At 48.7% G+C, this 26,702-nt stretch overlaps 1 protein-coding gene across 1 annotated transcript; it reads left to right on the forward strand.

Moving 5' to 3' along the window:
- Positions 1 to 187: 187 nt before the first annotated feature.
- On the forward strand, positions 188 to 25,612 carry SF3A1 (splicing factor 3a subunit 1). The gene is made up of 16 exons (XM_049788783.1): positions 188 to 382; positions 3,458 to 3,579; positions 12,207 to 12,414; positions 13,616 to 13,873; positions 17,584 to 17,658; positions 18,313 to 18,463; positions 18,780 to 18,973; positions 19,767 to 19,884; positions 20,703 to 20,888; positions 21,583 to 21,704; positions 21,806 to 22,051; positions 22,514 to 22,736; positions 23,093 to 23,247; positions 24,217 to 24,318; positions 24,409 to 24,480; positions 25,122 to 25,612. Exons 1-16 carry the CDS (start codon positions 320 to 322, stop codon positions 25,221 to 25,223), a joined length of 2,397 nt encoding a protein of 798 aa, XP_049644740.1. The 5' UTR covers positions 188 to 319; the 3' UTR covers positions 25,224 to 25,612.
- The last annotated feature ends 1,090 nt before the right edge of the window (positions 25,613 to 26,702 follow it).

A 26,702-nucleotide genomic window follows, 5' to 3' on the forward strand; every position in this document is an offset into this window, starting at 1 on the left:
CTCTGACAGCTGTCATGGCAACGGCGTCGCGCGCAACCCCTCCCCGCCGCAAAGGGACCGGAAGTGCGTCGTGCGATGGGCTCACCGGAAGTACGTCTCTCAGACGCGCCATGGCAACGAGCTCTCCACCCCCGGAGGGACCGGAAGTGTGTCCACGGGGGCGTTACCGGAAGTACGTCATCCTAGCTTCAGCGAGGACGTGCTTGGCTCCCGCCATCTTGCGCGCTTAGGCGTACGGTCAGTGCGGGGAATCCTTTTTTGGGACTGCTGACTCGTTCACCGACATTGAGGCGGACTGGCAGCCCTGAGCGTCGCCGTCATGCCGGCCGGACCCGTGCAGGCGGTGCCCCCGCCGCCGCCCGTGGCCACCGAGCCTAAACAGGTACTGCACCCCCACCCTTCCCGAACGTCGGCCGGTACGGGGCCCTTTAGCGGGACTTTGGCGGGACTACAACTCCCAGGAGGCCTTGCGCGCCTTGGTCGGACTACAAGTCCCAGGAGGCCGCGCGCGCTTTTGGGGCTGCACGGTCTTCTGGTCGTGAAACGGGTTCGAGCCCTCTGTGTTCTCCAAAGTCTGCCAGGGTCCTCGTCATGATTTGGGGATTTATCAGAAATGTGAAGTCTCTCCGATCTCAATAGGAATCTGCATTTTTGGGGGGTCATACCCGGCAGGGCTCAGGGATTACTCCAGGCTCTACTCTTAGAAATCGCTCCTGGCAGGCACAGGGGACCATGTGGGATGCCGGGATTCGAACCACCGTCTTCTTTTTATATATATATATTTTTTTTTGTTTTGTTTTTTTTTGTGGGGGGGCGGCCACACCCGTTTGACGCTCAGGGGTTACTCCTGCCTATGTGCTCAGAAATCGCCCCTGGCTTGGGGGGACCATATGGGACGCCAGGGGATCGAACCGCGGTCCGTCCTACGCTAGCGCTTGCAAGGCAGACACCCTACCTCTAGCGCCACCTTCCCGGCCCCATCGAACCACCGTCTTTAGAATGCAAGGCAAACAGCTTACCTCCATGCTATCTCTCCGGCCCCGGAATCTGCATTTTATTTTACTACCAGCCTTGCCCCGCAGCCTGTGCACAATTAAAAAAAAAAACACCAAAACCCGAATTATCCTGCCTATGGCACAGCTTTGGTACTTTGCGAGGGAGAGGGTTACTCCTGGCTCTACACTCAGAAATCGCCCCAGGCAGGCACAGAGGACCATATGGGATGCGGGGATTCGAACCACCGTCCTTCTGCATGAAAGGCAAACAAACGCCTTAACTCCATGCTATCTCCGGCCCCAGCTTTGGTACTTTTTAATATCTCTTCGGGATTTACTCTTAAACCAGCCTATGTCCTGCCGTTGCCTGGCGGCACTGTTACTGCAATGAATGAAGCGCAAGCCCAGCCTTTAAAGAGCTCGCAGACAGGTTGGGAGACAGTCTTGTGAATGTTCAACCCACTGTTAATTGCTCCATGAAGTTTATTGCTCCATGTCAAACAGTGTGTCAACAGACCTCCAGCCGCTGAGTGGGGGAAAATATTGCAAGTGGAATGCGCCCAGTATTAAAATTGGTCAGTGGCCAGAGAGAACAACGGGGAAGGCTCTTGGCTTGGCTTGTTTGCACACCGCTCACCCTGGTTTGAATTCCGGCATCCCAGATCAGATATCCAAGCCTGGCCAGGAATGATCCTCGAGCCTCTTAGGCTATGCCCCGCCCCCCCAAAATTAAAATTTCAAATACAAAAGCGGTGATCCTTTATGAGTGGCTTTGATCAGTAGAGAGAAAGGCAGGTGAGAGCCATGGAAATGAGCAATAATTTGCCTCAGAATAGAAATTCCTAAAAACCTAGCTTTTTTTATTTGTTCCTTGCTGTTTGTTCCACACTCTACAATGTTCAGGTGTTATTACTGGATTTACACTCAAGGATATTGGGACCTGGCTGCATGCGAGGCAAGTGCCCACCTGCTGTACTATCCTTCCAACCTGGTTCCAAAACTTTTTTGGCCTACCTTCCTTGTTTTTAGGAAAAAAAACACTATCAATATAGGAACAAACTGAAAGCATCCTCCAGTTGTTTCTAAGACTCCTGCCAACCTTGAATTCCTCCAGCATTGCTCCATGCTCTCTTTCCCACTTTGGGAAATACTGTTCTAGAAGGATAAATAGGAGTTAGTTGGGAAAGGAAGTAACTAGAAACAGAGAAGGTTCCTGTCCGTTTCTCAAATGTGTGTATGTTCTATTGCTACAATGATTAGGAATCATACAGCTGTGCATGCTTTAGTTGTGGTATTGGCATTCACCTGGCTGATGTGTCCCGGAGTGAGGTCCCAGTACCACATTCTCCTACAGTGCATGTGGGTGGCCCAGGGGCTGAACTCACAGTCTCACACTTACACAGTAGGTGCTTTTACCAATTAGTTGTTATCAGGTCCCTTCCACATGTATCCAAGTATCGTTGACCCCTGACCTATATCTAGTCATCAGATTCTACCAGATGTAAATGCCAGAAAGCCAAGGTACCAATTCAGTGTTGCTTCTGGCCTAGGGTAAACAGGGCTCTATGCTCAAGGATCACTCCTGGCAGGATTCAGGGTGCTGGGAATCATAATCAAACTCTCATTCAAGGCAAGCACTCTTCTTATAGTACTATTGCCTCTGCCTGAGTAGTGGAGGGTTGTTTGGAGGAGTGCTCATACAGTTAGGTAGCCCTGAAGCCGATACATATTACATGTTGTGTGTTCCAGTGGAGTTCCAAAAGCTTTTCAGTGTTGCTTGCTAGGTTCTCACTGGGAAAGGGCATTCAGGAGTGTGTTTCTTGGATAAACTGATACCCTGTGCCAGAAACATTTCTGGTTGTGGGGATAGAGACTAAACCTTCTGGATTCCAGTATATGGGTCTTTGTTTTCTTAGGGGGTGGGACCCACATTTAACAGTATTTAAGGGCTGTTTCTGGCTGTGTTCAATCAAGATGGATCCCTGGTGGGACTCAGAGAACATTATAGTGCCCTAGGGATTCAGCTGAGGTCAGCCACATTCATGGCAAGGTCTTTACTCCAATACTATCTCTTTTTGTCATCATCTTCCCACCATCTCAATACCTGGGCACTTGATAAAATTCAGGTCTTGCTGGAGGGGGCCAAGGAGAGTACTCCTTGAGGAGACAGAGATTGCCAAACCCAGTGGTGGTCAGGATCAAATTGAGGCACCCAAATGCTGCACATATGCTCTGTCTTTAGAGCCATCTCCCCTGCCCTAGGCTGCCCTTTCCATGGGTTCCCTGGGAGAATCCTGTGCAGGGATGGTGTCAGTAAGAACCCCCCTTTTCTGTGTGAGAGGGTTTGAACCCAGAGGGCATCTGTAGAAGGAAATTTGTTTGTCCTAAAGGAGTTTTTAAGCTATGGGACTACAACCTCAGTCTGCGAGTTTTAAGCTTTTTTGCTTTTTCTATTTTCACAGCCCACCGAAGAAGATGCCTCTTCAAAGGAGGATTCTACCCCTTCCAAGCCAGTGGTGGGGATTATTTACCCTCCTCCGGAGGTCAGGAATATCGTGGACAAGACTGCCAGCTTTGTTGCCAGGTAACCTAGCATCTTTTGCTTATGGGTATGGCACTAAAAAACATCTTAAGTTTGCACAAGGGTAATGTCTGCATTTGTTGTTGTTGTTCTTTCCGGGAGGATTGTTTTCAGGTCATAACAAAGAATGTTTAGAGTTTACTCCTGGCTTTGGTGAGGCTTTGTGGAGGAGAGCTTATGTGGTATTAGGGATTGAATTCAGGTCAGCTGTATGAGAGACAAGCACCCAGCCCACTGTACCATCTCTCTGATCCTTTTACTTTTTTGTTTTATTATTTTGGGTGCAGAGGGTGTTTGGGTCACAACTGGCAGTTCTCAGGGCTTATCCCTGGCTCTCTTCTCAGGGATTATTCCTGGTGGGGTTCAATGGACCATGTGGTTATGCCAGGATCGAACCTGGGTCAGCCACATTCAAGGCAAATACCTTACTAGCTGTGCTATCGCTCTGGCCTCATTTACCTGGGTTTTAGAGGCTCAGGCCCCATTAAAACATATAGAAAAAGAACATGGCAGTGAAAGAGGTAACAGCAGAGCTGCTTCCTACTGCATGCCTGGTAGTGGCAAGTGGTGAGACAAACCCAGCCCCGGAGTCACCAAAAACTTGCTTCCAAAGCAGGCTAGGGAAAGATCTGGAAAGACACACATACAAGTAATATGTTTTCCTTCCTTCCTTCCTTCCTTCCTTCCTTCCTTCCTTCCTTCCTTCCTTCCTTCCTTCCTTCCTTCCTTCCTTCCTTCCTTCCTTCCTCCCTCCCTTCCTTCCTCCCTCCCTCCCTCCCTTCCTTCCTCCCTCCCTCCCTCCCTCTCCCCCCCCTCCCTCCCTCCCTCCCTCCCTCCCTCCCTTCTTTCCTTCCTTCCTTCCTTCCTTCCTTCCTTCCTTCCTTCCTTCCTTCCTTCCTTCCTTCCTTCCTTCCTTCCTTCCTTCCTTCCTTCCTTCCTTCCTTCCTTCCTTCCTTCCTTTCTGTTTTTGGGCCACACCCGGCATTGCTCAGGTGTTACTCCTGGCTATCTGCTCAGAAATAGCTTCTGGCAGGCACAGGGGACTATATGGGACACCGGGATTTGAACCAACCACCTTAGGTCCTGGATCGGCTTCTTGCAAGGCAAACGCCGCTGTGCTATCTCTCTGGCCCCACATACAAGTAATATGTGTGTCTGTCTGAATCCCTGTGTCTGAGAAAGACAGAAGAGGTAGTTTGATCCTGTTATTGTGAAAGGACTCTTCCTCAGAGCCTCAAATGTCCCGCCTCAAACTAGTACTGCGACAGGAATGGACCCAGTTGTAACCACTTGCAGCATGCAGGTGTTTGCCAGCTTCAGAGCTGAGGAGGAAATCAGTCCTAGCACTTCTACTCTAGTCACACATTCACTTTTCCTAAGGGGAATCTTAGGATCAAATCCAGGGCCTCATTCTTTTTTTTCTGTGTGTGTGTGTGGGGGGGGGTTGGATTTTGTGCCACACCTGGCAGCACTCAGAGATTACTCCTGGCTGTGCGCTCAGAAATTGAAGATCCCGGGGCCGGGAAGGTGGCGCTAGAGGTAAGGTGTCTGCCTTGCAAGCGCTAGTGTAGGACGGACCACGGTTCGATCCCCCGGCGTCCCATATGGTCCCCCCAAGCCAGGGGCGATTTCTGAGCGCATAGCCAGGAGTAACCCCTGAGCATCAAACGGGTGTGGCCCAAAAACCAAAAAAAAAAAAGAAAAAAGAAAAAAAAAAAAAAAAAAAAAAAAAAGAAATTGAAGATCCAAGGAAGATCCAAGAAAACAGAAACAGAAGTAGCTCCTGAGAGCACCACAGGTTGTCTCCCATAAACTTGACCCCTCCAATAAACAAAAAAAATTTTTTTTTTGTTTTAGAAGCCACACCTGGAGGTACTCAGGGGTATACCTCTGGCTCTGCGCTCAGAACTTGCCCCTGGCAGGCTTTGGGGGACCATATGGGATGCTGGGGATCTAACCGGGTCTGTCCTACAAGGCAAACGCCCTAACACTGCTATTGCTCCGACCCCCGAGATTCTCATTCTTATGCCTCATTCTTATGCTTTATTACTGAGCTCGCAGATGGAATTATCGTCATGGCCTCGTTTTGTTCCGCAGACTAACATATCCCCAATTAAGGAGATATAAAGTGATCTTTTTGCATCCAACATTCATATTCAGCCTATAGATCTATTGTTTGTCCTCACTTTGCAAGGGTGGGGGGCGGGTTGGCCTCACCTGGTGTTGCTTAAATGTTAATCCTGTCTGTCTTGGGGACCCATATGGGTTGCTGGGGATCAAACTCGGGTTGAATTCACACCAGGCAAATACTCTATCCATTATATTACCTTTCTGACCCCTGTTCATATTACCTCTATGACCTCTGTCCTCAATATTTTAAAATTTTATTTAGGGGCCAGAGCAATAGCACAGCGGTAGGGCGTTTGCCTTGCACATGTCCTATCCAGGATGGATCTCGATTCGATCCCCGACGTCCCATATGGTCCCCCGAGCCAGGAGCGATTTCTGAGCGCATAGCCAGGAGTGACCCCTGAGCGTCACAGGCTGTGGCCCAGAAAAGCAAAAAAATATAATAAAATTGTATTTATTGGAGGGGGCCGCAGCGATAGCACAGCGTTAGGGCATTTGCCTTGCACACAGCCTACCCATGATAGGCCTAAGTTCTATCCCTTGTGTCCCATATGGTCCCCTGAGCCTGTCAGGAGCAATTTCTGAGCGCAGAGCCAGAGGTATACCCCTGAGTACCTCCAGGTGTGACCCCTAAAACAAAAAAATTTTTGTTTATTGGAGGGGTCAAGTTTATGGGAGACAACCTGTGGTGCTCAGGAGCTACTTCTGTTTCTGTTTTCTTGGATCTTCCTGGTTGTGCTCAGGGGACCATAGGAGGTGACAAGAATTAAACCAGGTTTAGCCATGTGGGAGACAAGTACCTTAACCTTTGTACTATCTCTCCAAACCCACAATAATTTTTAACAAGTTGAACTAGTTGTCACCATATGAAAATGAGGCCTTGCACAATAAATTTGGGTTTTTGACTTCTTGACAAACTGGACAATTCCCTCCATGAAAGTTGGAGAGCTGCCCTCTGTCTGTGCTAACCCCTAGGGAACACACCTCCCCCGAGGCAACTTTCTTTATAATCCAGTTATGGTTGGTTGCTTCCTTCCTTCTCTATGGTCTCATAAAATGAAACATAGAAAGTGCTTATTTGGGGCGGAGCAAATAGTACAGCAGGTAGGGCATTTGCCTTGCACAAGATCAACCCGTGTTTGATCCCCAGCATCCAGTATGATCCCTTGAACCTGCCAGGAGTGACTTCTTAGAGCACAGCCAGGAGTAATGGCTAAACACTGCTGCTGCTGGATGTGGCCCCAAAACAAACAAACAAGAAAAGTGCTTACTCTTATTGGTGTCTTTCACCCTTCCAGGCTCCTTTATTTGAGACCCTTTATCTCAATTTTATTTATTTATTTATTGGTTTTTTGGCCACACCTGTTTGATGCTCAGGGGTTACTCCTGGTTCTGCGCTCAGAAATCGCTCCTGGCATGGGGGACCATATAGGACACCAGGGGATCGAACCACAGCCCCTCCTAGGTTAGCGCATTGCAAGGTAAACACCCTACCACTTGCACCACCACTCTGGCCCTCCTTCATCTCAATTTAAACTTTATTTTTTATTTTATTTTGTTGGGGCGGGGGCACATCTGGTGATGCTCAGAGGTTCTGTACTCAAGAATTACTCCTGGTAGGCTTGGGGACCATATGGAATGCCTGTCCACTACACTATTGTTTCAACCCCGCAATTCAAAACCTTGTATTTACCTGAGTATTAATTTCATTGCTTTGGGCTTTTTTTATTGTTTTTGGGCCACACCCAGCTGTGCTCAGGGATCGCATTGGCATTGTGAGTGCTGGGAGGACCATAGGTGCTCCCAGGGTTCTTGAGCTGACTACATGCAAGATAAGCTCCTTATTCAGTAGTCTATGTCTCTGGACCCTGCTCTGAGCGTTTTGTTTTGTTTTGGGGCCACACCTGGCAGTGCCCAAGGGTTACTACTGGCTCTCTGCTCAGAAATCGCTCCTGGCAGGCACAGGGGACCATATGGGATGCTGGGATTTGAACTACCTTTGGTCCTGGGTCAGCCGCTTGCAAGGCAAACACCCTACCACTGTTCTATCTCTCTGGCCCTGCTCTGAGCTTTTTGAATGTTATTAGGCCCCAGTTTTTGGAATCATAAATGTTTTTTTGTTTTTTTATTTTTAGCAATGTTCTTGATACCCCTCTCCCCACCCTAGTATTTTAAAAAAAAAAAAAAGAAAGATGGGGCTGGAGAAATAATATATTTGCCTTGTACACAGCTGAGCTAGGTTCAGTATTGTCCCAATAAAGTCCCATATAGTTTCCCAAGCAAGACCAGGAGTGATTCCTGACTGCAGAGCTAGGAGTAACCGCTGAGCACCACCAGATGTGGCCATAAACAGTACAGTGGGTAGGGCATTTGCCTTACATGCAACCAACCAAGGTTCAATACCCGACTTCTCATATGTCCCTCAAACCCAGGGTTGATTCCTGAATTCAGAAAGCCAGGAGTAACCTCTGAGCGTTGCTGGGTGTGGCCCAGAAACCAAAAAAAGAAAGAAAGAAAAAGTAGAAAAGGGGTGTTGGGGAAGTATCTTCACAATATGGAGACTAGAATAGATCCTACCAGATGTTTTCACTTTTTCCTGTTTTCTTCGGGCCTTTGGGCATCTTATTTTTAGAGCTGTGTAATACTAGCAGAGACACTTTGCCATCCTGCCTTTCTCTTCACGCTGTGTGGTAAGCATTTTCTCCTATTCCCTAGTGCTTACCACTCCTCCAGGGACAGAATGAGCCCAGAGGCAATTAAGGGCCTTCTTTCCTCTAAACAGCTCTCCTGGACTTTTTTTTTTGAGGTTGTTCCCACCTCTTCAATTTGGCAAATAAAGCTATGGGCAAGTACTTTATGCCAATTTCTGCTGCCACTGAAATAAAAGTTTATCCAAATTCTTAAAAATAAATTTGTTGAGGCTAGAGAGATAGTACAGCAAGTTTGACGCTTTACACATGGCTAACTTGGGTTCAGTCCCCAACACCACTTAATGGTCTCTTGAACACTGCCATGTGTGACCAAAAAGAAAAAAAGAGGAAGAAAGAAAAAAGATTTTAGGGGATAGAGAGATAGGGCAAGCAATAATGTGCTTGCCTTTCATCTGCTCTTCATCCACTTTGACTCTGGCACTGCATATGATCCTACTGAGTACCACCAGATGCCATTTTAGAGTATAGAGCCAGGAAAAGACCCTGAGCAATAAAAGTATGGTGTCAAAACAAAAAAGAGAAGTTATGGGGCTGGAGCAATAGCACAGTGGGTCAGGCGTTTGCCTTGCACATCACTGACCTGGATTTATTCACAGTATCCCATTTGGTTTTCTGAGCCTTCCAGGAGTGATTTCTTTTTTGTGTGTGTGTGTTTTAGTTTTTGTTTTTGGGCCACACCCAGCAACATTCAGGGGTTACTCCTGGCTATCTGCTCAGAAATAGCTCCTGGCAGGCACGGGGATGCCGGGATTTGAACCAACCACCTTAGGTCCTGAGTCGGCTGCTTTCAAGGCAAACACCACCGCCAGGAGTGATATCTAAGTGCAGAGCCAGGAATGATCCCCGTCACTGGGTGTGGACTTCCCCCCCCCCCCCCAAAAAAAGAAAGAAGTTTACGGGGGGAGGGGGGGGAGTAAGGGGCAGTTTATACACCGAGCAATGCTCAGGAATTACTCCTAGCAGGGCTCAAACCAGGATTTTCTACATGCAAAGCAAGCACTTTACCCACTGTACTGTCATTCCAGCTATTTATTTTTTTAACTTGATTTATTGATTGATTGGTTGGTTTTTGGGCCACACCCAGAGGCACTCAGGGATTACTCCTGGCTCTGCACTCAAAAATCCCCCCCCCACACAGGCTGGGGAACCATATGGGATGCTGGGAAACAAACCGGGTTCCTCCCGGGTCGGCTACATGCAAGGCAAATGCCCTACCACTGTGCTATCTCTCCAGCCGCTCCAGTTCTAGATGTATTTTTGACTATGTGACGGGGTCAGTAGTGCTCAGAATTTACTCCTAGCTCTGACCTCAGATATTCCTGTCAGCCTCAAGGAAATATAGTGGTGCCCAGGAATTGTACCTAGATCAGCCATGTGCAAGGCAAGTACCCAACTGCTGTACTGTCTCTTTGGCCCTCATGAACTAGTTTTGTTTGTTTTGTTTTGGGGCCACACCTGGCAGCGCTCAGGGGTTACTCCTGCTCTGCACTCAGAAATTATTCCTGGTAGGCTCGGGGATCAAACCCGGATCAGCCGTGTGCTAGGCAAACTCCCTACCCATTGTGCTGTCACTCTGGCCTCATGAACTAGTTTGTATGTTGCAATGAAGGGTTGGGCTAGTGTCTCACTCCAGATGAAGCGAATGATGAGGAAGGACCCTCAGCTTCACTTCTTTCCAGTTCTCACATTGATAGTATAGGTAGTAAAAAGTCACAATAAAGTGGATTTCCGAAAGCAAGTTGTTTTCTCTAGATTATGTCTTTTCTTCTATTTTCCTGTCAGGGAACTGAAATGGAAATTACCCTTAAAACGTCCCACCAGCTATGTTGAGTCAGAATCATGTCATTTTCCTGCTGAAAATCTATTCCTTGTGTTCTAGAATATAATTCTAAAATTAACACGAAGCTGATTTAGTGTAGCGGAGTCACTTGGAATGAACCTGCCTGCCTTCTTGCTGTTTTTTAACTTGCAGATTGTATCCTGATGTAGGGTGAGGTGTTGTGGTTTATGAGGCAGGGGTAGAGGAGACCCCCCAGAGTCCCTTTTTTGAGCAGCTCTGTCGGCTCTGGCCATGTGGCCTAGTTTAGCAGCCCAGTATGGAAAAGGGGTGGGAGGAGAAGGCTTCTGCTCTGAGCCTGAGGTTCCAGTTGGATCATGAGTGGTCAGAGCAAGGCTTCATGGTGTTCTTAGTCACACTACAGAGTGTGATCAGAACTTGCTAAAGAGTTCGCTTGGGTGTCGTTGGCCCTCTAAGTGGCCCAGATATTGGTAGTGGCTAATCTAGGGTGCAGCAAATCACCCTTCCCCGCTTCAGCTGATAATGCTAGGGTGTGAAAGTTGAGGCGGCTCTCCATCAGCCTTGGTGTACTCCTTGGTGTTGATGTAGCTCCGAGGTCAGAGCTCTGGTTAGAGGGCAACAGACATGTCCACTGACACGTCCTCAGAGCAAATCCTCTCAAGTTTATGAAATGGCTCCCCTCGCCTTCACAAGGGTCACAGCCTCGTGCATTTTGGGCCAGGAAAGCAAAGAGAATGTTGGGGATTTGATAAGTCAGTAGCAAGTCCAGCACAGTTCCGTGTCTTGTGTCTTTGTGGGCTATGTGCTTTCTGACATATCTTTTGCAGGTGTGTATCTATATCTATGTGCATAGAAGTGTGTGAGACTTTGATGCTTTATCCTCAAGATGCAAAACATGATGGTTGGCCAACTAGCATGTGGGAGGACTTTTCATTATCCTGAGCGCATACCCGGGGTTAGCTCTGAACAGAGGAAGGCAGAAAAATAGCCAATGGGGGTGGGGAAGGGGGTAGTGCAGATACTACTTTAGTTTTGTTTGAGTGCTATGCCTGATAATGCTCATGGCTTATTCCTGATTCTGCATTCTGGGATTAATTCTGGTAGCTCTTAGGAATCATATCAAACCTAGGTCTGCTGCTTTCAAGCCCAGTGTGACTGCACTGACTCTCTGGCCCTTGATGGTTTTGGAAATAACAAGCCAGAATGAACAGAAGCCCAGAATAGTTTAGTCAGTTGGTCAATTGATAGGATAGGTCTGGGGGAATGGAAAAAAGACTCAGAGAGTGGAGTTTGCTAGAGCCTCAGGTGTGATCCCTGGCACTTACTGCATGTTTTCTAAGCACTGCTGGGTATTCTCCAAAAACAAACCAAAGGAGTGACAGGCCTGGGAGATGGAAGGGAACTCCTGTGCCAAATTGAGAGAGTAGGTGGCACACTGCATGCCTATGATGCCGCTGGACTCCAGGAGGCATTAGCTGACTGCTTAGGACAAGCCAGTTGATGGGTAGTAGCTTTAAGTCACATCAGGTGGGGATATATTTTGGTTTTGTTTTGTTTTGGTTTGGTTTTTGGGTCACACCCAGTGGGGCTCAGGAGTTAGTCCTGGCTCTGTGCTCAGAAATCACCCCTGGTAGGCTCGGGGACCATATGGGATACCCAGAATCTTTTATTTATTTATTTATTTATTTTGGTTTTTGGGCTACACCCGGCGTTGCTCAGGGGTTACTCCTGGCTGTCTGCTCAGAAATAGCTCCTGGCAGGCACGGGGGACCATATGGGACACTGGGATTCGAACCAACCACCTTTGGTCCTGGATCGGCTGCTTGCAAGGCAAACGCCGCTGTGCTATCTCTCCGGGCCCTGGGATACCCAGAATCTTATAACCAGATTCCATCCTGTAAGCAAATGCCTTACTGGTGTGCTGTCTCTCCGGCCCCTCAGGTGGGGATTTAAACTAGCCTGTTAATTGCAACCTTTTTTTCTCCTTCCAGAAATGGTCCTGAATTTGAAGCTCGGATTCGACAAAACGAGATCAACAACCCCAAGTTCAACTTTCTGAACCCCAATGATCCTTATCATGCCTACTACCGCCACAAGGTCAGCGAATTCAAGGAGGGGAAGGCTCAGGAGCCTTCAGCCGCCATCCCGAAGGTCATGCAGCAGCAGCAGCAGGCCACACAGCAGCAACTGCCCCAGAAGGTGAGCTCTAGCGTCTCCCCTCATTCACTCAGCACCTGCAGGGAGGACAGTGCAGTCAGACACTGCAGGTCAGATCTTGCAGCCATTCCGGGAGCACAGTGGGGCTGTCATCCTCATCTTACAGCTGCAGAAGCAAATCCTGAAGCTCAGGCTGTGTAGCCTCGATTGTCAAGGCCTATGGTTGGTGATTGAGGTGCCCTGCTTCACTGGTGCCCCCTGGGGGCTGCTCAAGAAGGCCCACAGAGTAACCAGGTCGTTAATAAGGAATCTGAGCCTCTGAAAGAGTGGTTTGGCCTGTGACAAAGGGAGTCCCTACCCTTCCATGACCACTGGAGCCCTTGTTCCATCCATCCCTTCTATTTTACCTTTGATACTCTCTACTTGCTTTAACTCTCCCACCCTTAGGCTGAGCCAGAGACTTTGAGGCCCAGGTCTAGGATTGGTTGGGTTTTGGGTTTTTTTTTTGTTTTTGTTTTTGAATTTTGGGCCACACCCAGTGACGCTCGGGTTACTCCTGGCTATGCACTCAGAAATCGCTCCTAGCTTGGGGGACCATACATGACGCCAGGGAATTGAACCGTGGTCCGTCCTGGGTCAGCTACGTGCAAGGCAGATGCCCTACCCTGCACCATCGCTCTAGCCCCTAGGATTGTTATTGATGATGGAAAGGCCAACACTCTATCTGGACCATTTTTTTTTCATTTTGCTCCACTTCTAAGCCCATACAGTGGATCTTTGCTGGGAGGTCAGTGGGAGGACAACACTGAAGTAGACTTTGTGTTGTGGAAAAAATTCACAGTTCCTATTCTGTCCATAGCGTGGTCCTTAGAGAGGCCAGTGAAGTAGCAAATGTGGAGCTGCCCTGTCCAGTGAAACCTTCTGCATATGTAGGAATTGCTGTGTCCTTTGCCTGCCTTGGATGGGATTTAATAGACCATGCTCCTGTTGGATCTTCTGCCAACCAGTCTAGGCTCAGTCTCACCACAAGAACAAGTACAAAGGGCATGAGTCTGAAGCCATTCAGGGAGCTGAGGCCACAGTTTGCCAGGAAATTGACGCCATTGTGAATTAGGATTCTCTCACACCAAGTGCGTGTGGGGTTCACAGATGAGCAGAATGGTCCTACCCAGGGTACATTCCCCTGTTCCCCTAAGCCCATCTAGCCCTGTGCAGATTTCCTTACACTCTCTCTGCATCTTAGGTGCAAGCCCAGGTGATTCAAGAAACCATTGTGCCCAAAGAGCCCCCTCCTGAGTTTGAGTTCATCGCAGACCCTCCCTCCATCTCTGCCTTTGACCTGGATGTGGTAAAACTCACAGCTCAGTTTGTGGCCCGGAATGGGCGCCAGTTTCTGACACAGTTGATGCAGAAAGAGCAGCGCAACTATCAGTTTGACTTCCTCCGCCCCCAACACAGCCTTTTCAACTATTTTACCAAGCTGGTGGAACAGTATACCAAGGTATGTGGGCCCATGGGATGTGCCCGGTGACTGAGCCGTGGGAAGGGAGGCTTCATTGTCTATATACGCTAACATCTCCTATCTGCAGGAAAACCATAGATGTTAATCATTTTAGTTTGGGACCAGGGAGAAAGGCTTATGACAGTTGCATTGCATGCAGCCAACTTGGGTTGGTTCTGTAGCACCACATATGGTACTTCTGAGCCCTCTCTGGAGTAGCCCCAAGACCAAAACATAAAATAAAATAAACTTTCCAGCTCAGAACTGAAGAAATAGCTTGATAAACTAGAGCACATGCTTTGTTTTGTTTCAGTTTAGTTTGGGTTTGGGGCCAGCCCAGCAATGCTCTTGACTCTGCACTCAGGAATCACTCCTGGTGGGTGCTCGGGGGATTATATGGGATGCCAGAAATTGAACCCGGGTCAGCCATATACAAGGCAAGCACCTTAACTGTTATTCTATCTCTCCAGTCCCATGGAGCACATGCTTTTGTAGAGCTGGGAATAACCCCTGAGTCCCACTGTGTATGGCTCCAAATTACTTTCTGTACCTTCCAACCTCCATCAGAAAAAAGTTTCAGTTGAATCTGAAATGAATTTTCAGTTATTTGTGTGGATCTAAGGAAGCAAACTTCCTTTGTTGCCTCCTGTTAACTAATTTATTCTCACAAGAGCTTAGAAGAGGAATGATTTTGCTCCTTCTGTAAGAGAAAAAATAAAGCTTAGAAAGGTGAGGAATCCTATAGTGTCATTTGGGGGCTCTATCTCAGGCTTCACTCCTGGATTGACTCTGGGGGATTGTATGGAGAGTTGGGTAAGACAGGTACCCTCCTTGATGGACTCTTGCTCCAGCCCTTTACAATAATTATTTTATGTGGACTCTGAGTTTGTCTGTCATTCATGGAACTGCTTCTGTGGTTAAAGCTTCCCTGAACCCTTTTCTTTTGTTATTTTACCTTTTTCCCTTAGAATTTGAGGGAACAATAGTTGGTACTCTAAATTGAGATTACTAAATTGATGTCTCTATAATCATGAAGAAAAACTCTCAGAATGGATTGGTTCCTGGAAATAAATCAATAAGGAGAATAAATGAAGGGATAAATAAAGAGGATGAGCACAATAGTACAGTGGGTAGGCTTTGCCTTACAGGTCAACACAGGTTTGATTCCTGAGCCAGCCAGAATTTAAACCCTGAGCACCACTCAAAAAGGGAAAACCAAAAAAAAAAAGAAGAGACAGCTGAACCACATTGTCAGTGACACTACCATTGAGGCTGTTTTGAATAAAATCTGTTTTTATACTCAGCAGATACCCATTTAGTTCTGCTCACTGTGGTACTAGATATTTGGAAGAGAATAGATGTGAGAAATCCTTGTGTTGGTGAAGTTGCTAGACTGTCAAGGGGGTGGCAACAAAATGAACTTTGGAGAAGGGCAGGTATTGGTCTCCACTTGTTTCATTTCCAGCAAAGTAAAAAATAAAAGTTGGATTAAAAAAATCAAGGATATGGGCCCAGAGAGATAGCACAGCGGCGTTTGCCTTGCAAGCAGCCGATCCAGGACCAAAAGTGGTTGGTTCGAATCTCAGTGTCCCATATGGTCCCCTGTGCCTGCCAGGAGCTATTTCTGAGCAGACAGCCAGGAGTAACCCCTGAGTAACGCCAGTTGTGGCCCAAAAACCAAAAAAAAAAAAAAAAAATCAAGGATATGGGCCAGAGCATTGGTGCAAGTGATAGGCCTTATGCCTCGCACGCACTAACCTAGGATGGATTGCAGTTCGTGGTTCGATCTCCCAGAGTTCCGTATGCTCCCCCAAGCCAGGAGCAATTTCTGAGCCCATAGCCAGGGGTAACCCCTGAGCTTCACAGGGTGTGGCCCCAAAACAAAGAAACAAAAACAAAAAAAATCAAGGATATGAAACTGATAGACTGCTTTTAAATAGGTGGTCAGGGGAGATCTGTTACTATATACCCAAGGATTGAAACACATCGACCCCTAAAGACAACCATCATATACTGGCTGCACAGTCTGTCATTGGTTTTGTTTTTGTTTGTTTGGTTTTTGGTTTTTGGGTCACACCCGGCAGCGCTCAGGAGTTACTCCTGACTCTGTGCTCAGAAATCGCTCCTGGCAGGCTCGGGGGACCATAGGGGATGCCAGGATTTGTACCACCGACCTCCTGCATGCAAGGCAAATGCTTTACCTCCATGCTATCTCTCCGGCCCCGGTTTGATTATATTTTTATTAATGGGTAGTTGGGCTTTGGTATGCTAGGATTGAGCCCATCTGGTCTTTGATAATGTAGACTACAGGTCAAATGGAAGAGGCCCCAAGTTTGAGCCCCAGAACCACATGCATACACAATCACAATTGGTTTGTGATGGAAAAACCCATCAGAGCCAGAGGATAGTATAGCAAGTAGGGCATTTGCCTTCCACCAACTAACCTGGGTTTTATCGCCAGCATCCAATATAGTCTCCCTGAGTAACTCCAGGTTACCCTTAAAGACAGCCAGGGGGCTTAACTGGTAGCACAGCAGGTGGGGCACTTGCCTTGCACATGGCCAACCCAGGTTTGATCTCCTGGCATCCCATATGGTCCTCTGAGAACCACCAGAAGTAATTTCTGAATGCAGAGCCAGGAGTAGTCCCTGAGTACTGCTGGATGTGACCCAAAAACAAACCAAAGAATTATACATGTGAGATGAGCCCTGTTGAAGCCTGTTCCTCTGAGCACACCTCTGTTCTCTATGCTTTGTTTTGCACACTTTGCTACTGATCATTGCAAAAGTATTGGATGGGATGATATCAACTTTGTTGGGGGTGGGGGCAGTTGGGCCACATCTGGTAGTTCTTAGAGCTTACTTCTGACAATGAATAGAGGATACCAACTCTTTTCTTTTTCTTTTTCTTTTTTTTTTTCTTTTTTCTTTTTTGGTTTTTGAGTTATACCCAGCAGTGCTCAGGGGTTTCTCCTGGCTCTGTGCTCAGAAGTTGCTCCTGGCAGGCACGAGGGACCATATCGGATGCCTGGATTTGAACCACCATCTGACCTGGATTGGCTGCTTGCAAGGCAAACGCCTTACCGCTGTGCTATCTCTCTGGCCCCTGATGATACCAACTCTTAAGTAGTAGTTTTTGTTTTTTTTGTTTGTTTTTGTTTTTTCTGTTTGATTTTGGTTTTGGTTTTTGGACCATACCTGGCTGCACTTAGGGTTACTTTTGGCTCCTTTTTCAGAAATCGCACTTGGCAGGCTCAGGGGACTATATGGATGCCTGGAATCAAATCATTTGCAAGGCAAATGTCCTACCTGCTGTGCTATCACTCCGGCCCCAACTTTAAGGAGTGATCTAAGTAAAACAGGTTAGAGAGGTTATGAAACTCCCCCAAATAACAGCCAGGTGGAGCTGGAATTGGGACCTAGAGCTCATGGTTTCTTTTTTTTTTTTGGTTTTTGGGCCACACTCGGCAGTACTCAGGGGTTACTCCTGGCTGTCTGCTCAGAAATAGCTCCTGGCAGGCACGGGGGACCATATGGGACACCGGGATTCGAACCAACCACCTTTGGTCCTGGATCGGCTGCTTGCAAGGCAAACACCGCTGTGCTATCTCTCTGGGCCCCGAGCTCATGGTTTCTTGTGGGCCCTGATAATGACCACTTCTTCGACTCTTGTCCTGCACTGACCATGACTATAACTCACCTGTGTTTCAGATCCTGATTCCACCCAAAGGCTTATTTACAAAGCTCAAGAAAGAGGCGGAGAACCCCCGGGAAGTTCTGGATCAGGTAAATTGAATTTCTTCAACCAGTTCTTGATGGTACGAGAGTGAGCTTTGTTTCAAGTTTGGGTATAACCTGACCTTGCCAGGTAGCAGGCAGTGGAGAAATGGTGGGAACACAGCCTTATGGCTAGCTACAAAGACTGAAGGAATGTGCCATCTCTGCTCCCCAGCACACCAGCACATTCTCTTTCTGCTTTGCTTTGACTTAGGAGGTCTTTTCCTCCTCCACCCTCTCTAGAAGCCAGTTTCTGGAGAGTGCTTCAGGTTTTCAAGATTCCCTGAGAGATGGTCACTGTGGGTGCTGGCTGTTGGGGTGTCTGTTTTTGCTGCAGCTTTTCCTGCAGGCACATGGCTGTTTTTTTAGCCAACTTCCTGGGGCCAGCACAGCTAACTAGCAGAAAGCTTTGTGGGTAGAACAAATGGCTGCTCTTAGGTTCAGATGGAGGTTTCTAGCATGGACAGTTTTCCTACTGTCCAAATTCTGGGCTGCCTGAAATCAGATGCAGATGTCACAGTTCACACTGGGAAATGGTCCTTGTGCAAAGGGCAGCCTCCTATTCTACAGGTAGGTACTTGCTCTGGAGTTAGTCCCAGAGTAAGCCTGCCTGGGAGTTGACGCTGACCGAGCATGGTACCATACTGTTCTCCATCCCCTCAGGTGTGTTACCGCGTGGAGTGGGCCAAGTTCCAGGAGCGTGAGAGAAAGAAGGAAGAGGAGGAGAAGGAGAAAGAAAGGGTAGCCTATGCACAGATTGACTGGCATGATTTTGTGGTGGTGGAAACAGTGGATTTCCAACCCAATGAGCAAGGTAGGTCAGCTAGAAGTGACTTGAAATGGGAAAGAGATGGAAAAGTTGCTCGGGGCCACTTCTGAAGCCTCGGACAGTTGTCGAGGAGCAGCAGAATTCCACAGAGGGTGCTGTCAAGGTCTTGTCCCTCTCTGCTGGGAAGCTCTGCCACACAACTCCTTTTAAATCTGCTTCAACCAGTATGTGTTGTGTGGGCCCTGGGGATAGGAGTGAAATCAATTGCCGGCCTGTAGAGCTGATGGATCAGGGCTAGGTATCTAGGCCATTGATGAGCATGCCTAGAAGTATTCCTCTGACTTTTGACTCCCTCTGCCAGGAAACTTCCCTCCCCCCACTACCCCAGAGGAGCTGGGGGCACGAATCCTCATTCAGGAACGCTACGAGAAGTTTGGTGAGAGTGAGGAGGTGGAGATGGAGGTTGAATCCGATGAGGAAGATGAAAAACAGGAGAAGTCTGAGGAGCCGCCTTCTCAACTGGACCAGGACACCCAAGTTCAAGACATGGATGAGGTAAGTTCTTGGGAGAGGCAGTGGGAGGACTTTTTCCCTGGAGGGAGCTGCAGGAGATGGAGCCTGGAAAGGGGCCATGGGCCCCAGGCAAGGCGGTTCTGGCTGAGATGCTGCCCAAGTTTAGGAGCACAGAGCCTCTTTCCAACTCAAGCAACAAAGATGTATTCATAGGCGAGGATCTAAAGGCTGGGCACCCCCGTCCAGTGGCCTTGCTCTTCACCCAGAGGTCCTGCCCCCACTATCCCACACCAATTCTCAGTGAGGGATCCCCTGCACCACAGGCTTGGGCACATTCAAACTTCACCCTGAGGATCAGTACTTCCCAAAGCTTGGCAGAAGAAGCCTGTGCCTCTGTGGGGCTACCACTTAACCCCTTCAAGCCATGCCCTCCAAGTAGGCCAAGCATCTCCAGAGCCAAGTTGCTCTGGAATGAATTTTTCTACCACCCAAGAAGAAAGGGCTCCTCTGTCTGTGGGAATTGACTTTTTCTCTTCCTCCCAGCAACCCTGGTGAGCAGCTCCCATTGAGTGCTGCCCTTCCCCACCCCCACCCCCACCCCCCATTCTCCAGCATGGTAAGCGCCCTTGGCCTCCTGGGACCTCCTGGTGCCAGCTGCTGGAAGTGCCTGGGCAGAGTGTTCGCACCGCAGCTCCCGAAGCTCCCATTCATGTTATGAGGAAATGGCTTGGCTAGCTGCCGCCTGGCCTTACTGCCCCGGCGGCTTAGCACATGGGTTGTGGCTGGCAGAGGCCTAGACTTGCCTCTGAATCCTGCCACTGTTGTTGCTTTTCAGGGTTCTGATGATGAAGACGAGGGGCAGAAAGTACCCCCACCCCCAGATACACCCATGCCTCCTCCTCTGCCCCCAACTCCAGACCAGGTCATTGTCAGAAAGGACTATGACCCCAAAGGTAAGTCCTGCCTTCCTGCCTTCCCTCCACTTTTCTTTTCTTTTTTTTTTTTTTTTTTTTTTTTGGTTTTTGGGCCACACCCGGTGATGCTCAGGGGTTACTTCTGGCTGTCTGCTCAGAAATAGCTCCTGGCAGGCACGGGGGACCATATGGGACACTGGGATTCGAACCAACCACCTTTGGTCCTGGATCGGCTGCTTGCAAGGCAAACACCGCTATGCTATCTCTCCGGGCCCTCCACTTTGCTTTTCTAGTGGCTTCAAATAGTTGGTTAGGAAGGCACTTGTGACCCTATGCCATAGGCCTCAGTGAAGAATGTGGCTTAACCATCTCTATAGTCTGGCACCTTATATTTTGCCAGGGACAGAGTGGCCCTAAAAGAGTGGCCCGGAGGGATAATACAGGGGGTAAGGTGCTTGTCTTCATGCAGTTGACTCCATTTTCTTTTTTTTTTTTTTTTTTTTTTTTTTTTGGTTTTTGGTTTTTGGGTCACATCCGGCGGTGCTCAGGGGTTACTCCTGGCTGTCTGCTCAGAAATAGCTCCTGGCAGGCACGGGGGGGCCATATGGGACGCCGGGATTTGAACCAACCACCTTAGGTCCTGGATAGCACCACTGTGCTATCTCTCTGGGCCCAGTCGACTCCATTTTCATCCTCAGCAACACATGGTCCCCTGGGCACGAGTCAAGAATAGGCCATGAGCACTGCTAGGCCTCACCTCTCCCCATCCCCTGGTCCCCCCCAAATATGTGTGTTGAATGAATGATGTGTAAATAATATAGCCTCTTAACCAAACTATCACATCTGTTTCCTTTTAGCCTCTAAACCGCTGCCTCCAGCCCCAGCTCCAGATGAGTACCTTGTGTCCCCCATCACGGGGGAGAAGATCCCTGCCAGCAAAATGCAGGAACACATGCGCATTGGGCTTCTCGACCCCCGCTGGCTGGAGCAGCGTGATCGCTCCATCCGTGAGAAGCAGAGTGATGACGAGGTGTACGCTCCAGGTGAGGCGGGACTCCCCACCCATACACACCCTTTCCTGACTCAGCTTTGACTCACTGGTCTGTGGGAATCTTTTAAGTGACAGTCAACCTGCTTTAAATGTAGGAAGCAACACTTGAGTTTCACAGAAGCTGCTGAGAATAGGTGCAGCCTATGATGCTCAAAAAAAGCTCCCCATTTCCACATGGGCTTCCTAAAAGACTCCATCAGGTTTAATCCCTGACACCACATTTGGTGCCCTCAGTCCCTTCAGTCCTCTCAGCAGGGAGTAAGCTGTGAGCACAGCCAGGTGTGGTCTAGAAATCAAAATAAAATACAAGGCACCTTGGGTACACACTGGATGTAGTTGGTCAGTGCCCATTGGGATCTTAACGGCAGATCAGGTTCTGAACTAAGAGGTACTTGTTTTGGGTACTGTGTGGCTGCATGGTCTTGCTGACCAGATGAAAAATAGTAAATAGGAGAAAACTGCCTCTTGGCTCATGTGGCCTTGGCCTCTCAGTTGCCTTTCTGACCCACAGTCTTGTTCTGAGTGGAGTGGTGGAGCACATACTAGTTGCCAGCTTGGTGCCAATTGGGTGGCTTGAAGGATAGGAGTACTTTGTTGGGACATGCAATCAACCTGGTATCATGGACCCGGGCACCTGCTTTAGTTTCCCTGTCTGCCCTCTGCCTCTATTCTCTGACCCTCGCCAGGTCTGGATATTGAGAGTAGCTTGAAGCAGCTGGCTGAGCGACGTACTGACATCTTCGGTGTGGAAGAAACAGCTATCGGTAAAAAGATTGGCGAAGAGGAGATCCAGAAACCCGAAGAAAAGGTGAAGTGCTCATGACCTCCCACCAGGAGTTTCCCAAGAGTTGTGACAAATGGTTAAAGTTCTAAGAGCTGTGACAAATGATGGTTTGGCTTCCTTTGTAGGTGACCTGGGATGGCCACTCAGGCAGCATGGCCCGTACCCAGCAGGCCGCCCAGGCCAATATCACCCTCCAGGAGCAGATCGAGGCCATCCACAAGGCCAAGGGCCTGGTGCCGGAAGATGACACCAAAGAGAAGATCGGTCCCAGCAAGCCCAATGAGATCCCCCAGCAGCCTCCCCCACCGTCCTCTGCTACCAACATCCCCAGCTCAGCCCCACCCATCACCTCAGTGCCCCGGCCACCTGCAGTAAGCCAGGATTCCCTTTTTGTCCATCATCTAATGTCAGTTCTTGAGGTTGGATACTGGTAACTGGGGTACTGGGGCCTGAGTAGTGCTGAGTGGTAAAACAAAACAAACAAAAAAAACACCTCTGTGAAAGGGGACCTCTGGCCTTATCTTCTAGCTACTTGGGAGGATTAGAACAAAGGGGGTGGAGGCCAGTTGACAGATGTGACAACATAGGCTTAGGGCAGAAAGGGAGTGGAACTTGGAGTCTCTGGGGTCTGCTAGCCCCCTCTTCGGTGGCTCTTGGCAACTTGTTGTGTCCTAGGAGAATTGCTTTGGGCAGCTCTCTGGGACAGCCTTGAAGCCCTGGGGACTGTGTTGGGACACAGTCCATTTCTACTCTATTTCTACTCTCGGGCAGTCACTGGCCAGTTGGTAGTGGTATGTGCTTCTGACATCTGACTGGCTGTCTGTGTTCTGTAGGTCTCTCCCTTGCAGATGCCACCTCCAGTTCGCACCACGGTTGTTTCTGCGGTTCCTGTCATGCCTCGGCCACCCATGGCCTCTGTGGTTCGGTTGCCTCCAGGCTCGGTAATCGCCCCTATGCCACCCATCATCCATGCACCCAGGATCAATGTGGTACCCATGCCACCCTCAGCACCACCCATCATGGCACCTCGACCACCCCCTATGATTGTGCCAACAGGTTAGTGTCTGCAGGCAGAGTGGTAGCTGATGGTAGTGCCCACTCTTGCAGCAGGGAAGGGGGTCATCTCCAGAGGAAAGCCTTAGGTGTAAAAGATGAGAAGCCAATGTAGCAGAGCTGGTGTCTATGCACCCAAAGTGCTAGTCTGCTAGCTCCTGTCATCAGTTCTGTCTTTCCCTGGTCCCTAATATGGGCAACCTCCCAGATGCCCTTGCCAGAAAACCTGCCACCAGGTTCAGCCCGGAATAGCACTTCACACCTCTAGAGAAACAGGAAACTCTCACCTTTCCTTACCCCTCAGCCCTGGGTATCTGCTCCTTCTCCCCACATATAACTGCTGTTTCCTGTCCTCACAGCCTTTGTCCCTGCTCCACCTGTGGCCCCTGTCCCTGCCCCAGCACCAATGCCCCCCGTCCACCCCCCACCTCCCATGGAAGACGAACCGACCTCCAAGAAGCTGAAGACAGAGGACAGCCTCATGCCCGAGGAGGAATTCCTGCGCAGAAATAAGGTGTGGGGTCCCAGAGCATGCTGGCCTTTGCCTGGAGTGTCTGGGTGTGACTTTAGCTTTAGTCATTCATCCTTGGCCCATTCTATATTCTTACTATGGTTTGGGCTGGTGTAGCCTGAGGCATCATGGGAGACCTGTGAGGGGTTCTAAGCACCATTAGATGTGGGGTCAGCAAAAGGGTGTAGCCACATGGGTGGGCCCTCCTGTGAACTCACGTTGTGGGTCAACTACAAGTGTTGAGACCTGAGGTGGTTCTGGGACACACCCAGGACAAGGTTTGGGTGCCTGGTCTTGTCTTCTCTGTTCTGTTTCCCATCTACAATCTTGCCTGTTTTGGGGTATTTGTTGGGTATTAGAAACAAGAGGGTGAGAATCTTGGTCCTCTTAGTTCCTAGGGAAGTAGCATAAACACAGCACAGGTCCAGGGTCATTCTCTTGATACATTCCATCAAATCTCACTTTGTTTTTCTCCTCTCAAATGAGAATTTCCGTTGCTTAAGCTCTGATGCCAATGCAGAGCTACCCAAACATGACTCCTTGTCCAGAGTGTTCACACCAGCACATTGTCAAGCTAGTTAGTCATTGGGTCAGAGTTGGGGGAACCCACACCAACCTCCCAGCTTAGAGGTTTCCTCTAAGGTTTTCATTAAGGTTTCCTCCTTTATGTGTTGGGTTTGTCCCAAACTTTCCATGCCACCACTTCAGCTCCTCCCTACAGGAAGTAGAACAGAGATCTGTTGATGTTACCTTTTTTGTAAATCACTGTGACAATAGTGTTTTATGTTTGTGGCTTAGATAGGCAGTTACTGCACACTACTGGCAGGCAAGCGATCATTTGAAGATGAGAAAGAATGAGAGCAGACATGACAATGTGTGACCTTGGCTAGACTGGCCTGGAGATGGGGGTGGGGGTGCTGTTCCTACTTGACCATGAGTTCCCAAGGCTAATGGCTGCTTCCTATTTTTTAGGGTCCAGTGTCTATCAAAGTCCAGGTACCCAACATGCAAGATAAGACAGAATGGAAACTGAACGGGCAGGTGTTGGTCTTCACTCTTCCCCTCACAGACCAGGTATGTGTGTATGCCAGTTGCCAGCAGATTTGAGGTACAGAGACCCTTAGGATGAGGGAATGAGTGATTCATTTATCTCTGATTTCACAGGTTTCTGTCATCAAGGTCAAGATTCATGAAGCCACTGGCATGCCTGCTGGGAAACAAAAGCTGCAGTATGAAGTAAGTAGAGTAGCTGCATCTTGGACTTGGGCACCCTTTCATTCTTGTTCCAGAAGCTAAACTACCCCAAGGAAACAAATGCAGTAACACCAGGGTGTGGCCCCATCTGCATCCTATCCAGAGGCGAAGCTGCTGTATGGCTGTAGTGGTGCACCTGGGACCTACTGGGTTCCGACTTTGTTCAGTCCCAATCCAGTTTGATGTGTCCAGAAAGGCCTCAGTTGTAAGGGTGGAAATCTGGGGGCAGTATGTTGGGAATGGCCACGTTTCTGGCCAAGTGGGGTTCCTTTTGAGGAGTCTGGCTTTAGGAGGAACTCAGAGGTGTTAATGCTCTGTCTTGTCATATAGGGCTGCTGTTTGCTTCCTCTTTTGAATGTTGACCAATACCCACTCTGCTCTCTATCTTGAGGCTATTGTATGAGATGATTGTTTCAGGGCTATGATTTGAAAGTCTGAGTTCTATGGGATCCTTTCCGGCCAGCTTTTAGGGAAAAGTATAACTTGGTGGGAGGAAAGAAAAGGCATTTGGGGAAGAGTCAGAGCCTCCAGTATACTCCCTCACCCCCAGCCAGACCCCTCATTCAAAGCACATCTTGTTCAGGGCATAGTTGGCCCTCGAGCACATACTCTCTGTTTTCCAGGGCATTTTCATCAAGGATTCCAATTCACTGGCCTATTACAACATGGCCAACGGCGCTGTCATCCATCTGGCTCTCAAGGAGAGAGGCGGGAGGAAGAAATAGATGAGAAACCAGTGAGATTCCAACCGCTGCTGTTGGGTCTCTCTTCTCCTCCCACCACCTGTTGCATACCCTGAAGACTGCTTGCACATTCGTCTCCCTTGTACCAAGTTTGGAAGTTGGATCTACAGTGTTTCCTTCCCCGGACCCCACCTTACCCACAGTAATGAGAAGCAGGCATTTCTGAGCCACACTCCTCCTGGTGATGCTGAGCTCGTTTATGTAAGGCCTTGATTTGGAGAGGTGCCTTCTCTTCACAGCCGATTAGGTAGGAAGCTTGCAGGATAGCATCACAGTGCCAAGTGGTACTTGGCTAGTAGGATGTCATAGATCTTTGTTGTTAATCATTTTGTATCTTGCCTTGGCTTGTCTAATAAACCTCTTGGACCCTTCTTGTGAGATTAATTGACATCTGAAGACTTAATCGTTACCACCTTTTAGCCAGATCCTTAGCAATGCAAGTACAGTACCATGCCTGGTGGCTCCTTCTGTTTAAGAAATGCCAGGGTTGGGGCCGGAGAGGTGGCGCTAGAGGTAAGGTGTCTGCCTTGCAAGTGCTAGCCAAGGAAGGACCACGGTTCGATCCCCCGGCGTCCCATATGGTCCCCCAAGCCAGGGGCGATTTCTGAGTGCTTAGCCAGGAGTAACCCCTGAGCATCAAACGGATATGGCCCGGAAAAAAAAAAAAAAGAAAGAAATGCTTGGGACGGGGCCAGAGAGATAGCATGGAGGTAAGGTGTTTGTCTTGCATGCAGAAGGTTGGTGGTTTGAATCCCAGCATCCCATACAGTCCCCCGAGCCTGCCAGGGCCGATTTCTGAGCTTAGAGCCAGGAGTAGCCCCTGAGCACTGCTGGGTATGACCCAAAAAAAAAAACAAAAGAAAAAAAAGAAGTGCTGGGGTTTTTAGCTAAATTCTTGCCAACAAATCATTTGTAAATTTTTCTTAACTTTTTTCTTTAAATAACACATTGGGGGGGGGGGGCAGAGAGGTAGCACAGTGGTAGGGTGTTTGCTTTGAACACAGCTGACCCAGGACAGACCCCGGTTCAATCCCCCTGTGTCTTCATATGGTCCCCCAAGCCAGGAACGATTTCTGAGCATATAGCAGGAGTTACCCCTGAGTTTCACTGGGTGTGGCCCAAAAACAAACAAACAAACATGGAGGGGCTGGATTGATGGTATAGTAGATAGGGCTTTTCCCTTGCACATGGTTGACCTGAGTTCAGTTCCCAGCACAACATATTGTCACCCAAGCCTCAGCAGGAATAAGTCCTAAGCATACTGGGTGAGGCCCAAAGACCAAAATAATAAATAACAAAAATGAAAATATTGAAAGGTTGGTGAGATAATAGTACAGGGGTAAGGCCCTTCCCTCAGGCACAGCCAACCCTGGTTCAAGTTTCCAACACCACATAATTGTATCACCAGCGTCAACAAGAATAATTGTTGAATAGTGAGCCAGGAGAAAACCCTGAGCAATG

Source organism: Suncus etruscus, chromosome 15 (genome assembly GCF_024139225.1).
Source record: "Suncus etruscus isolate mSunEtr1 chromosome 15, mSunEtr1.pri.cur, whole genome shotgun sequence".
In the NCBI taxonomy this organism is placed as follows: domain Eukaryota; kingdom Metazoa; phylum Chordata; class Mammalia; order Eulipotyphla; family Soricidae; genus Suncus; species Suncus etruscus.